Here is a 15,294-nt window from a genome sequence, read left to right on the forward strand (position 1 = left end):
AGTGTTGAACTCCTGACCTCGTGATCTACCTGCCTCAGCCTCCCAAAGTGCTGGGTTTACAGGTGTGAGCCACCGTGCCTGGCCGTGTCCATCTAGTTTTTTAAAAGTTTACTATTTTAGGCCAAGTGCAGTGGCTCCCGCCTGTAATCCTAGCACTTTGGGAGGAGCTGAGGCAGGAGGATGGCTTGAGGCCAGCAGTTTGAGACCAGCCTAGGCAACAAAGTTGGGCCCCATCTCTATAAAAAAAAAATCAAAAAATTAAAAAATATATATGTGTGTGTGTCTACATAAGTTAATTCTTTCCTATTTTAAATTATGAAAGTAATATATACTTGTAAAAATTCAAATAACCTAGAAACATAGAGGAAAATGGCTTCCTCGTGCTTATGGCCCATGAGGAGGCATCGCAGTCTGTGTGCCCAGGTCCCCTGGGGGCTGTGTGCCATGGCTGCCCTCACCATTCTCCTATTCATAGGAGGAGTCACGGTTGAAGAGTTAAATTACAGAGAGAATAAAAAGTAGAACTTACCATGTTTCCAACTGCCATCATTACCAAAAAACTCCAGCACTATTCTCACAAAATCCTTAGCATTAAAACAAATAACAGGACATTTACATTTCAGTGTTTGAAATAGCACATTCCTAGAAGATGAAAAGAAATTCACTGATTTAAACATTAATTTAGAACCTCCAACCTTGAAAAAATATTACTATTCAACTAATAGCTATCATTTAGATAGTACATACATACATTAACTAAAGAATCCCAAGAGGTTGGTATTATTTATTATCTGTGCTTTACAGATGAAGAAACTGAGACACAGAGGGACTAAGTAAGGTATTCAGGGTCACACAGCTCCCAAGTGCTTATCCCTGTGTAACACCCCATTACCTGCAGAATAAGACCTACGTTTCTGAGCAGGATACACCTATTCTGGGCTCTTTAGAGCCAGGCCCCAAGATTACTCTCTAGCCTGTTCTCCCAGAACTCCCCTCAAACATTCTACCCTCTAGTCCCACTGAATTCTCTTTCTTCTACCACCAGGCTGTGCCATGTCCTGTTCTGCTCCTGGGCCACGGCATATACTGTAGTCTTGCCCACAATTCTCTTCTCACGACTTTTGCAAACTGTTCAAGGGCCATCTTCAGGAGGGTATGCCCTAATTCCCCAGGCAGGGGGCTGCTCCCTCTTCTGTATCTCTTCTATACTCCTGTCAACACATGTAGTTCAGTAGGAACACACTTGCTGTATTATACTGTACCTTGAAAGTTTGTTCTCTACATTATAACACAAGCACTTTGAATATGGGATTCACAATTGTTAAAACTGAATAGTTACTTTGTGCCAGATACCATGATGAACACTTCGCAGCATTGCGTGTGAAGTGATTGTTGCATTGAAACCTCATCACGATCCTAGCTGACATACACTAGAACCATTTTCAGATGAGGAAGCTTAGTCTTGAAGAGGCTAAGCAATTTGGCCAGGGTTAAATGACTAATAAATGGCAATGCTGGGACCATATCCTGCTGCTTCCAGGGCTCAAACTCTAAGCTACCGAAGCCATCAATCTCTCTTTACAGTAAATGCTCATTAATATATTAATGAGGTTCTTCGGTTAGAGCTGAGAAAGAAAGAAATTGAGAGCCTATTGAGCTTTGCACACTTAGCCAAACTGTAGTTAGATTTTGCTTGGACTTGTTCCACAGAAATACACTTGTTGGCTTTTTCCATTTTATGTGATTTCACCTTGGTTTTCCTTGAAAAGGGCGGCCAGGATGGTAGGGAAGGTAATGTGCCAATAACACAACTTCAGATCTTGGCTCGGTTGGAGTGGGGAGGAGGGTGTCCAAGAGAAGAGAAGGGAAAGCAGGAGCAAAGAACATATGAAGGAGAAGAACTGGGGCCATGCAGCTCACTTCCCTTTGCTGCTCCTTCATCCTTAAAACTCAGAGGTCCGTGATCTACCAACTAGACTATCTTTCGCTAATAAGAAACTAATTGATTTTTATCTTGATAAAACAAAGAAAAAGAATACCTTGTAAGATAAATGGAAACTGGCCAGGCATGGTGGTGCGTGCCTATAGTCCCTAAAGTCCTAGCTACTGGGTGAGCTGAGGTTGCTGAGGAGGGAGAATCTCTTGAGCTGGGAGGTTGAGGCTGCAATAAGTCGTGAAATAAAACATCTCTCTATACATGTATGTACATTCACACGCACGTGTATATTTATATATATATATAAGCTAGACTTGAGGCTTTCTCATCTGTAAAATGGAGTGAATAGGCATAACATACAGAGAGAATGTGAAGGTGAAGGAAGAGTGTGTATGTGAAAAGCCCTTGCACAGGTCACTTAATAAATGTTATTAAACATGTTTTGTGCAAAAAAAAAAAGTATGCGTATTAATTTAAATGTGATTTATTTAAATTTATTAGAATCTCAAAGATATAATCATATGATTAGGATTTTTATTTCCAATTTATGGTGCTTGAGGCAATGTATTAATTTAACTGTCCTATATATAAAAATTAAGCCTTGCGTGGGAACGGTGGCTCATGCCTGTAATCCCAGCACTTTGGGAGGCTGAGGTGGGAAGAACACAAGGTCAAGAGATCGAGACCATCCTGGCAAACATGGTGAAACCTCGTTTCTGCTAAAAATACAAAAATTAGCTGGGCATGGTGGCACATGCCTGTAGTCCCAGCTACTCAGAAGGCTGAGGCAGGAGAACTGCTTGAACCCGGCAGGCGGAGGTTGCAGTGAGCTAAGATCACAACACTGCACTGCAGCCTGGTGATGGAGCGAGACTTTGTCTCAAAAAAAAAAAAAAAAAAATTAACCCTCAACATTCATTCATTCATAATAATATTGAATGCTGATTAAGCAACTGCTTTGTAGCACTGCTTTTAGATATTGGGGATACATTAGCAAACACACTGCTAAACAGAAATGAAAGTTATGTATGTGGGGTTGGCAGTGGGGTACCACCTCATACAGTGTGGTCAAGGAAGGTCTGATAAGGTCATTCTTTTTTTTTTTTTTTTTTTTTTTATAGACAGAGCCTCACTCTGTCATCCAAGCTGGAGTGCAGTAGCACAATCACAGCTCACGGCAGCCTCAAACTCCTGGGTTCAAGTGATCCTCCGACATCAGCCTCTGGAGTAGCTGGGACTGTAGGCACATGCCATTGTACCCGGGTAATTTTTAAATTTTTTGTAGAGATGGGCTCTCACTGTGTTGCCCAAGCTAGTCTCAAACTCCAGCCTCAAGCCATCCTCCCATCTCAGCTGAGCCACTGTGCCCAGCCACGGTAACTCTTGAGGAAAGATATGAAGGATTAAGTAAACAAAAGCCCACTTGGTGAAGGAAAAGCTCTTTACAGAAAATTTTAGCCACTCTATGTGGAAGAAATGATAGAGTTAGAAAAACCACCATCTTACTAGCCATCATAAAATAAGTGATTCAGATGATCCTCATCAATGGGCAAAACCATTAAGGGAAAGTTTGGGGGAGAAGCTTATAAGTAAGGGGTCGTCCTGACATTACCTGAACCCGCTCTCCCTCTCAGCACCATGAAAACTGGGACAACCCAATCGCATCACTAAGGGAAGTCAGGAGGACACCAGTTAAGTTTGAATTTCAGAAAAATCATGAATAATTATTACCTGAAAAAAGTTAAATATTTTTTAGAGATGTATTCTTCTAGTATAACTATGTCCCAGGCAATAAATGGGAACATATGTATACTAAGAAATTAGTTATTTACCTGAAATTCAGATTTGGTATCCTATATTTTAATTTCTAAATCTGGCCATCCAATTCCAACATGGATGGTGTGTGAAGCCTATGGCACCACCTAGGAAGTGCTGTGCAAAACAAGTTGGACCCACATAATCAAGCCTTTAGCACTAACTCCAGTTTATAGGAAATATGGCAAAGAGGAACAAGAACAAGTTAAAGAACTTCATGATGAGGCAAACCAATGAATCCAGGACATGGGACCTCCTCCAAGATGGGGAGAGGGGCTGTGGGGCACTCCAGATTAGAAAAAACAAGAGACGTGGCCACCCAATGCTATGTCCTGATCCCAGCAAGTCAACTGTAGAAGGACATTTTTTAGACAACCAGGTAACTTTAAATTTGGACTGGGTATAAAATTTGTTAAATTTTAAAATGGCATTGTGGCTCTGTTAAAAAAAGAACAACAACAAAAAACAAGCCCATAGTTTTTAGAGTTACACCCTCAGACATGAGAGGGCAAAACAATAGGTTGGGGTTTTCTTTTTTACATTTATTTATTTTATTTTAGGTGCATACTGTATCTGGCATGGGAGTTTCTTTAACTTCCCCTCCCCCAGGAAAGGGACAGATGACAGAAGTAAGGAAAAACCTCTGATAATGTTGGCCTGGGTGGATGTGTATACCACTCTGTACTTTTGTGTTTCATAGTTTACTTTCTGTTTGTTCAGAGAAAAACATAAAGGAATGAGGCAGCAAACCATGCAGCTTTTTGGGAGAATGCTACACGGAGGGCATGGTTACCAGGCCCTTGGGTAGAGGCACACGCCACATGGTCAGGAACAGCAAGGAGGTGGGAGTGCACTGAGAGGCCGGGAGAGAAGAGGGGGTGAGGATGAAGACAGTGGAGGGGCTGGAGCAAGCAGGCCTCGGGGGCAAGGGCCTTCATAGGTCCCGTGGCTTTTCTACACTTGATCTTAGCCGGAAGGCTGAGAAGCAGTGATTTTGGCTTTTCCTCAGAGTGAAGCAGGGGCTGTTTGAAGGTTTTGGGCAGGGGAGTGATATGATCTGATTTATGCTGTAACAGGCCAGCTCTGGGTGCTGCACGGAAAATAGACTGAAGGGGAAGGTGGAAGCAGGAGTCCAGAATGGAAGTTCCTGTGAGCCAGTGGGAGTAACGGTGTGTGCCGAGTAGCAGCAACACAGTGGATAAGCAGAGGGCAGATTCTAGCTACACGAAGGCAGAGCCAATAGGACATGCTGAGAGCTTGATATGGTTTGTGGAAAGTAGAGAGAAGTTAGGGATAACCCCAGAGCTTTTTGCCTAAGCTCATGAAGGGCAGATACTAAAACAGCCAGGCCACAGTAGGCAGGGTCCAGGGCAAGACAGGAGCTCGGTTTGGACATGTTTGCCTAAAATGACCACTAGACATCTAAGTGGAATACATCAATTAAATTCAGAAATATCATCCAGATATTAGTGCTGTGTCCTCACCAAAGCTCTCCATACACTAGAGCTGACCAGTTATTCTCTAACAAGGAAATTACATAAAAAGAAAATTAAGGGTTCTGTTGGGAGCTGAATGCTATGTTTGTCACACATTGTCCCCTTCTCCCCAAAAGTTACCTAAAATCACCCAGAGCCCATTGAGCCTGTATGAAGCATGAAAGGGCTACTAACGGGGCCCAGCTTCCTCCGGAGCTGCCTTGATCACCTCTTCACGGTGGTGGGCTCCGTGGAACTCCACCAGGGTGGCTAGCTGGCCTTAAATCAGAGGGCTGGGAAGGCAGCGGATACCTCCATCTGAGGCAGAAGCCCAAGTCAGGTGGATAACCCAAACAAAGAAACAGTGAGAAAGAGTACAAGAACCAACCCAGAAAGGTCTTTTCAGAATCCAGAAGGGGCAGTGGGAGCAACCCTGCCTGCTCTAAAATTCTGTGATTCTATGAGGGCCAGTCCAAAGAGGTGAGACAGGTCTTGCCTCTTTCCACAGACATGGAGCTTTAAAACTAGTCCCATCCTTGGTGGTAATTCAGGACAATTTATTATTTGCAGGCAGGGATAATTTTGTTTTCTAATGCTGTGAATGAATCAACAAGTATGATAGGGAAATCCATCTGCCAGTGACAGACGATTTTCAGGGTCTTGGGGTGATGCTTTTCTGCCCAACTCCTCACTGTGAAGTTGCTTCAAGTCCTGGAGCAGAGTGCTCCCACAGAAGAATGGAAACTCCATTCCAGATACTCTCTGGGAGAGAGAGGGCCAGTATTTGCAGAGGTTTCTATCACTCAGATCCATTTTATTTTCATTTGCCCAAATAAAACTTCTAAAAGTTTAAATAATTAAAACTGGACCTGGAGAAACGTTACATTCATATAAAGCAGGCATGTCAGTAGGGTGTGAGTTGATGCGTGAAGACTTCTTACCGGGCAAACTGACGATGTGCCTCCTGCTTTTGGTCCCAGAGAGCAGAGCGCTCTATTTGAATGTAGATACACGGATCACCCGACACAAAGCCCTCCAGAACAGGGCCACAGGTCAGGGCGTCTGGACAACCACGGCCACCCTCTGCTGGGCTTTTTAGTAACACCACAATTCCTCTAACAGAGGAAATGGGAGTCTGTGGAAACACAACAAAACAAATACAAAACCTAGACTGTTTACAACCATCTGTTGTAGAAAGATACACATTTTTTCTTTCCTTTCTTTTTTTTTTTTTTTGAGACGGAATTTCACTCTTGTTGCCCAGGCTGGAGTGCAATGGCGCAATCTCGGCTCACCACAACCTCCGCCTCCTGGGTTCAAGCAATTCTCCTGCCTCAGCCTCCTGAGTACCTGGGATTACAGGCACACGCTACCATGCCCAGCTAATTTCCATATTTTTAGTAGAGACGGGGTTTCACCATGTTGACCAGATGGTCTCGATCTCTTGACCTCGCGATCCACCCGCCTCAGCCTCCTGGGCGTGATTACAGGGATTACAGGCGTGAGCCACTGTGCCCGGCCGAAAGATACACATTTTAAACTTAAGCAGAGATAAAAAGGCCTCAAGTTAAACTTGTAAGCGAATGGCTCTTTTAATGATAATCAAGGCCAAAAGCCAAACCCATGACCTTACGCCAAATCTGGTCTCCACCCTGTCCACCATCATAATAGATGTCTCATCCAGGGCAATATGATAGGAGAAAGGAATAAAAGAGATACATATCAGAAAAGGAGCATCGTACTATCCCTATTAACAAATGGCATGAATGTCTGTGTAGAAAATCTAAAGGAATGTATAAAAAATGAATCCTGAAACTAACGTGAATTTAGCAAGGTTGCAGGACACAAGATTAAAGTACAAAAATCTAATATATTTTTATATTCTAGCAATAAACATGTGAAAATAAAATTTTTTAAAACTACCGTTTATAAAACTCTAAAAAATGAAATAGGTAAAAACTAACAAAATACATACAGGATATGTATGCTGAAAACTACAAAACGCTGCTGAAAGAAATCAGAGAAGGCCTAAATAATGAAGACATGCAATACTCAAGGATTTAAAAACTCAAAATAATAAGAAGTTTGTCCTTTCTCCCCAGGTTAATCATTAGAACCAAGAAGATCATTAAACCTAAAGTACAAGGAACATAAAGAAAACTACACCAGGAAAAATACATTACAATCATTTGCTTAAAACCAGTGACAAAAGAAGTGGGGGTGGTGAGAGAAGATATTACATAGATAGGAACCAAGATAACGATGACAGCAGATTTCTTGTGGGAAATAAAGCAAGTCAGAAGACAGCTGAGTAATATTATGAAACTACTGGAAGAAAATAAACTGCCAACTTACATTCTTTAGCCAGCAAAATGTCTTTAAAAAAATGCAAGGTAGGCCAGGCACGGTGGCTCATGCCTGTAATCCCAGCACTTTGGGAGGCTGAGGTGGGTGGATCACTTGAGGCCAGGAGTTTGAGACCAGCCTGTGCAACATGGTGAAACCCTGTCTCTACTAAAAATTAGCCAGGCATGGTGGCAAGCTCCTGTAATCCTACCAACTTGGGAGGCTGAGGAAGGAGAATCACTTGAACCCAGGAGGCAGAGGCTGTGGTGAGCCGAGACTGTGTCATTGCACTCCAGCCTGGGGGAAGAGCAAGACTTTGTCTCAAAAAAAAAAAAAGGTAAAGCATGACTTGCCTGCTACACTGAAAACTATTAAAACATCCCTAAAGGAAATTAAAGTTTTAGATAAATGGATGTATCCCATGTTTATGAATCAGAAAACTCAACAGTATTATATTAAGATGGCAAGACTCCCAAAATTGATCTATAGATTTAACACAATTTCTATCAAAATTCCAGTTGGATTTCTACATAAATTGACAAACTGACCCTAAAACTGACAAGCAAAGGAAGCACAATACCCAAAAGAATCTTGAAAAAGACAATGTTGGAGGACTCACTCTTCTTGATTTCAAAACTTACTACAAAGCTCCAATAATCAGAGAATTATGAGATCATGGCGGACAGAACGCAGGACTAGATCGCAGCTCCCACTGGGACAGACAGAGCAGAGTGCGGAGGCTCGCATCGTGAACTTTGGTTCCGTAACAACTGCAGGAATAAATCAGGAAAGCAGAGAGAACCCACAGATCCTCTGAAGGAAGCAGATTGCAGGACCCAGTAGACACCCCGCATACTGTGTTGGTATCCACCGCTGAGACACCCACAGATGGTTCACATCACAGGACTCTACAGACAACCCCCAGTACCAGCCTGGAGCCTGGTAGACTTGCTGGGTGGCTAGATTCAGAAGACAGATAACAATCATTACAGCCCAGCTCTCAGGAAGCCATATCGCTAGGAAAACTGGGAGAGTACTACTGCAAGTGAACACCCCATAGGACAAAAGAATCTGAACAACAGCCTTGAGTCTTAGTAGACCTTCCTGCTGACAGGGCCTACCTAAATAAGAAGGAACCAGAAAGCCAACTGGTAATATGACAAAACACAGTTCTTTAGCACCCCCCAAAAATCACACTAGCTCACCAGCAATGGATCCAAACCAAGAAATCTCTGATTTACCTGAAAAAGAATTCAGAATGTTAGTTATTAAGCTAATCAGGGAGGCACCAGAGAACAGCGAAGCCCAGTTTAAGGAAGTCAAAAAAATAATACAAGATATGAGGGGAGGCCAGGTACCATGGCTCACGCCTGTAATCCCAGCACTTTGGGAGGCCGAGGCAGATGGATCATGAGGTCAGGAGATCGAGACCATCCTGGCTAACATGGTAAAACCCCGTTTCTACTAAAAATACAAAAAATTAGACAGTGTGGTGGCATGTACCTATAGTCTCAGCTACTCAGGAAGCTGAGGCAGGAGAATCGCTTCAACCTGGGAGGTGGAGGTTGCAGAGTGAGCCAAAATCGCACCACTGCACTCCAGCTTGGGGCAACAGAGTGAGACTCCATCTCAAAAAAAAAAAAGGAAAGAAATGGGAAGTGAAATAGATAGCATAAATAAAAAACAATCACAACTTCAGGAAACAATGGATACACTTAGAGAAACGCAAAATGCTCTGGAAAGTCTCAGCAATAGAATCAAACAAGCAGAAGAAAGAACTTCAGAACTCGAAAACAAGGTTTTTTTTATTAACCCCATCCAACAAAGACAAAGAAAAAAGAATAAGAAAATATGAACGAAGCCTCCAAGAAGTCTGGGATTATGTTTAACAAGCAAACCCGAGAATAATTGGTGTTTCTGAGGAAGAAGAGAAATCCAAAAGTTTGGAAAATATATTTGGGGGAATAATAAAGGAAAACTTCCCTAACTTGCTAGAGACCTCTTCATCCAAATACAAGAAGCTCAAAGAACACCCGGGAAATACATTGCAAAAACATCATTGCCTAGGCTTACAGTCATAAGGTATCTAAAGTTAAGACAAAGGAAAGAATCTTAAGACCTATGAGGCAAAAACACCAGGTAACCTATAAAGGAAAACCTATCAGATTAATAGCAGATTTCTCAGCAGAAACCCTCCAAGCCAAAAGGGCCCTATCTTCAGCCTCCTTCAACCAAACAATCGTTTCCAGCGAAACTAAGCTTCATAAGTGAAGGAAGGAAACAGTCCTTTTCAGACAAATGCTAAAAGAATTCACCACTACCAAGCCAGCACTACAACAGCTGTTAAATTGAGTTCTGAATCTTGAAACAAATCCTGGAAACACATCAAAACAGAACCTCTTTAAAGTATACCTCTCACAGGATCTATAAAGCAAAAATACAATTCAAAAAATAAAAACAAAAAACCAAGGTATACAGGCAACAAATAGTATGATGAACGGAATGGTATCTTACGTCTCAACACTAATGTTGCATGTAAATGGCCTAAATGCTCCACTTAAAAGATACAGAATTGCAGAATGGGTAAGAATTCCCCAACCATCTGCTGTCTTCAAGAAACTCACCTAACACATAAGGACTCATACACTTAAGGTAAAGGGGTAGAAAAAGATATTCCATGCAAAGGGACACCAAAAACAAGCAGGAGTAGCCATTATTATATCAGACAAACAAACTTTAAAACAACAGCAGTTAAAAAAGACAAAGAGAGGGCCAGGCTCATGCCTGAAATCCCAGCACTTTGAGAGGTCGATGTGGGCAGATCACTTGAGGTCAGGAGTTCAAGACCAACCGGGCCAACATGATGAAATCCCATCTCTACTAAAAATACAAAAATTAGCCAGGCATGGTGGCTCATGCCTATAGTCCCAGCTACTCAGAAGGCTGAAACAGGAGAGTCACTTGAACCTGGGAGGCAGAGGTTGCAGCCAAGATTGTGCCACTGCACTCCAGCCTAGATGACACAACACAGCAAGACTGTCTCAAAAAAAAAAAAAAAAAAGACAAAGAGGGACATTATATAATGACAAAAGGCCTTGTCCAACAGGAAAATATCACAATCCTAAATATATATGCACCTAACATTGGAGTACCCAAATTTATAAAACAATTAATAGACCTAAGAAATGAGATAGCCACACAGTAATAGTAGGGGACTTCAATACTCCACTGACAGTACCAGACAGGTCATCAAGACAGAAATTCAACAAAGAAACAATAGATTTAAACTATACCCTGGGACAAATGGACTTAATAGATACTTACATAGCATTCTACTCAACAACCACAGAATATACATTCTATTCATCAATGTATGGAACTTTCTCAAACATAGGTCATATGATAGGCCACAAAATGAGCCTCAATAAATTTAAGAAAATTGAATATCAAGCACTCTCTCAGACCACAGTGGAATATCAAGCACTCTCTCAGACCACAGTGGAATAAAACAGAAATCAATTCCAAAAGGAACCTTCAAAACCATAAAAATACATGGAAATTAAATAACCTGCTCCTAAATGATCATTGAGTCAAAAATGAAATCAAGTTGGAAATTAAAAAATTCTCCAAAACTGAACAACAGTAGTGATACAACCTATCAAAACCTCTGGGATGCAGCAAAGGCAGTGCTAAAAGGAAAGTTCATAACCCTAAACACCTATATCAAAAAGCCTGAAAGAACACAGACAATCTAAGGTCACAACTCAAGGAACTAGAGAAACAAGAACAAACCAAACCCAAACCCAGCAGAAGAAAGGAAATGACCAAGATCAGAGCAGAACTCAACAATTTTGAAACAAACAAAATACAAAAGATAAATGAAACAAATGCCAGGCACGATGGCTCACACCTGTAATCCCAGCACTTTGGGAGGCAGAGGAGGGTGGATTACCTGAGGTCAGGAGTCCGAGACCAGCCTGATCAACACAGTGAAACCCTGTCTCTACTAAATACAAAAAAAAATAGCAAGGTGTGGTGGTGCATGCCTGCAATCCTAGCTACTTGGGTATCTGAGGCAGCAGAATCACTTGAACCCGGGAGGCAGAGGTTGCAGTGAGCCAAGATTGTGCCATTTCACTCCAGCTTGGGCAACAAGAGCGAAACCTTCTTAAAAAAAAAAAAAAAAAAAAAAAAAGTAAATTAAACAAAAACCTGGTTCTTTTTGAAAAGATAAATAAAATTGGTAGACCATTAGTAAGATTAACCAAGAAAAGAAGAGAGAAAATCCAAATGAGCTCAATTAGATACAAAATGGGAGATATTACAACTGATACCACAAAAATGCAAAAGATCATTCAAGGCTACTATGAACACCTTTACACACATAAACTAGAAAACCTAGAGGAGACAGAAAGATACAACCCTTCTAGTTCAAATCAGGAAGAATTAGATGTCCTGAACAAACGAATAACAAGCAATGAGATTGAAATGGTAATAAAAAAATTACCAACAAAAAAAGTCCAGGATCAGACAGATTCACAGAAGAATTCTACCAGACATTCAAAGAAGAATCCATACCAATCCTATTGACACTATTCTACTAGATGGAGAAAGAGAGAACCCTCTCTAACTCAATCTATGAAGTCAGTATCATCCTAATACCAAAACCAGGAAAGGACATCTTCAAAAAAGAAAACTACAGACTAATAACTCTGATGAACATATATGCAAAAGTCCTTAATAAAATACTAGCTAACCAAACCCAACAACTTATCAAAAAGACAATTCACCATGATCAAATGGGTTTCGTACCAGGGATGCAGGGATGGTCTAACATATGCAAGTAAATAAATGTGATACACCACATAAACAATTAAAAACAAAAATCACATGATCATCTCAATAGACGCAGAAAAAGCATTCAACAAAATCCAGCATGCCTTTATGATTAAAAATCTCAACAAAGTTGGCATGCAAGGGACATACCTCAATGTAATAAACGCCATCTATTATAAACCCACGGCCAACATAATACTGAATGGAGAAAGTTGAAAGCATTCCCCCTGAGAACTGGAACAAGACAAGAATGCCCAATCTTAGCACTTCTCTTCAACACAGCACACGAGGTCCTCGCCAGAGCAGTCAGACAAGAGGAAGAAATAAAGGGCATTCGAATCGATAAAGAGGGAGTCAGACTGTCACTGTTTGCTGATGATATGACTGTTTACCTAGAAAATCCTAAAGACTCCTCCACAAAGCTCCTAGCACTGATGAAAGAATTCAGCAAAGTTTCTGGATGCAGAATGAAAGTACACAAATCAGTAGGTCCTCTACACACCAACAGTGGCCAAGCTGAGAATCAAATCAAGAACTCAACCCCGGCCGGGCGCGGTGGCTCACGTCTGTAATCCCAGCACTTTGGGAGGCCAAGGCGGGTGGATCAGGAGGTCGAGAGATCGAGACCATCCTGGTCAACATGGTGAAACCCCGTCTCTACTAAAAATACAAAAAACTAGCTGGGCATGGTGGCGCGTGCCTGTAATCCCAGCTACTCAGGAGGCTGAGGCAGGAGAATTGCCTGAACCCAGGAGGCGGAGGTTGCGGTGAGCCGAGATCACACCATTGCACTCCAGCCTGGGTAATGAGAGCGAAACTCCGTCCCAAAAAAAAAAAAAAAAAAAAAAAAAAGAACTCAACCCCTTTACAATAGCTGCAAAAAATTAAAATACTTAGGAATATACCTAATCAAGGAGGCAAAAGACCTCTATGTGGAAAACTACAAAACATTGCTGAAAGAAATCATAGATGATACAAACAAATGGAAGCACATCCCATGTTCACAGACGGGTAGAATCAGTATTGTGAAAATGACCATACTGCCCAGGCACGGTGGCTCATGCCTGTAATCCAAGCACTCTGGGAGTCCAAGGCAGGTAGATCACAAGGTCGGGGAATCAAGACCATCCTGGCCAACATGGTGAAACCCTATCTCTACTAAACATAAAAAAAAAAAAAAATTAGCTGGACATGGTGGTGTGTGCGTGCAGTCTCAGCTACTCAGGAGGCTGAAGCAAGAGAATCACTTGAACCAGGGAGTCGAACGTTGCAGTGAGCTGAGAATGTGCCACTGCACTCTAGCCTGGTGACAGAGAGACTCCGTCTTAAAAAATATATATAAAATAAAAAGGAAGAAAATGATCATACTGCCAAAAGCAATCTACAAATTCAGTGCAATTCCCATCAAAATACCACCATCATTCTTCACGGAACTATAACAAACAAACCTAAAATTCATATTAAAAAAAAAAAAACCCACATAGCCAAAGCAAGACTAAGCAAAAAGAACAAATCTGGAGGCATCACAGTACCTGATTTCAAACTATACTATGAGGCCATTGTCACCAAAACAGCAAAGTACTGGTATAACAATTGGCACATAGACCTATTAAACCGAATAGAGAACCGAGAAATAAACTCAAATACTTACAGCCAACTGATCTTTGACAAAGCAAACAAAAATGTAAGTGGAAAAAAGACACCCTATTCAACAAATGATGCTGAATAATTTGTTGAAATTTCTGACAGGTACAATCAGTTCAAGATGGATCAAGGACTTAAATCCTTACATCTAAGACCTGAAACTATAAAAATTCTAGAAGATAACTTAGGAAAAATCCTTCTAGACACTGGCTTAGGCAAGGATTTCATGACCAAGAACCCAAAAGCAAATGCAATAAAAACAAAGATAAATAGCTGGGACTTAATTAAACTAAAGAGCTTTTGCATGGCAAAAGGAAGAGTCAGCAGAATAAACAGACAACTCACAGAACGGGAGAAAATTTTCAAAACCCATATATCTGACAAAGGACTAATATCCAGAATCTACAACGAACTCAAACAAAGTAGCAAGAAAAAAAACAAACAATCCCATCAAAAAGTGGGCTAAGGACACGAATAGATAATTCTCAAAAGAAGATATACAGATAGCCAACAGACATGAAAAAATGCTCAACATGACTAATGATCAGGGAAATACAAATCAAAACCACAATGCGATACCACCTTACTCCTGAAAGAATGGCCATAATCAGCGTCAAAAAATAATAGATATTAGCATGGATGCAGTGAACAGGGAACATTTCTATACTACTGATGGTAATGTAAACTAGTACAACCACTATGGTAAACAGTGTGGAAATTCCTTAAAGAACTAAAAATAGAACTACCATTTAATCTGGCAATCCCACTACTGGGTATCTGCCCAGAGGAAAACAAGTCACTATACAAAAAAGTTACTTGCACACTCATGGTTATAGTGGCACAATTCACAATGGCAAAAACGTGGAACCAACCCATATGCCTATCAATCAAGGAGTGGATAAAGAAACTGTGGTATATACATACGATGGAATACCACTCAGCCATAAAAAGGAATAAATGAATGCCATTCGCTGTGACCTGGATGAGACTGGAATCTATTATTCTAAGTGAAGTAACTCAGGAATGGAAAACCAACAATATATGTTCTCACGCATAAATGGAAGCAAAGCTATGAGGATGCAAAGGCGTAAGAATGACACCGCGGACTTCGGGGAGTCAGGAGGAAAGGGTGGGAAGGGGGGGAGGGATAAAAGACTGCAAACTGTGTGCAGTGTATCCTGCTTGGGTGGGTGCGCCAAGTGGTCACAAATCACCACTCAAGAACTTACTCATGTAACCAAA

General features: G+C 41.3%; 1 protein-coding gene across 1 annotated transcript in view; it reads right to left on the reverse strand.

Annotated features, from left to right (window-relative positions):
* POLN (DNA polymerase nu) overlaps positions 1 to 15,294 on the reverse strand; it is a 157,144-nt gene that overhangs the window by 120,935 nt on the left and 20,915 nt on the right. Inside the window, 2 exon segments of the mRNA XM_039468501.2 lie at positions 530 to 642; positions 6,168 to 6,361. Coding sequence (XP_039324435.2) covers positions 530 to 642; positions 6,168 to 6,361 — 307 coding nt within the window.

Source organism: Saimiri boliviensis, chromosome 3, assembly GCF_048565385.1.
Source record: "Saimiri boliviensis isolate mSaiBol1 chromosome 3, mSaiBol1.pri, whole genome shotgun sequence".
Classification (NCBI taxonomy): Eukaryota; Metazoa; Chordata; class Mammalia; order Primates; family Cebidae; genus Saimiri; species Saimiri boliviensis.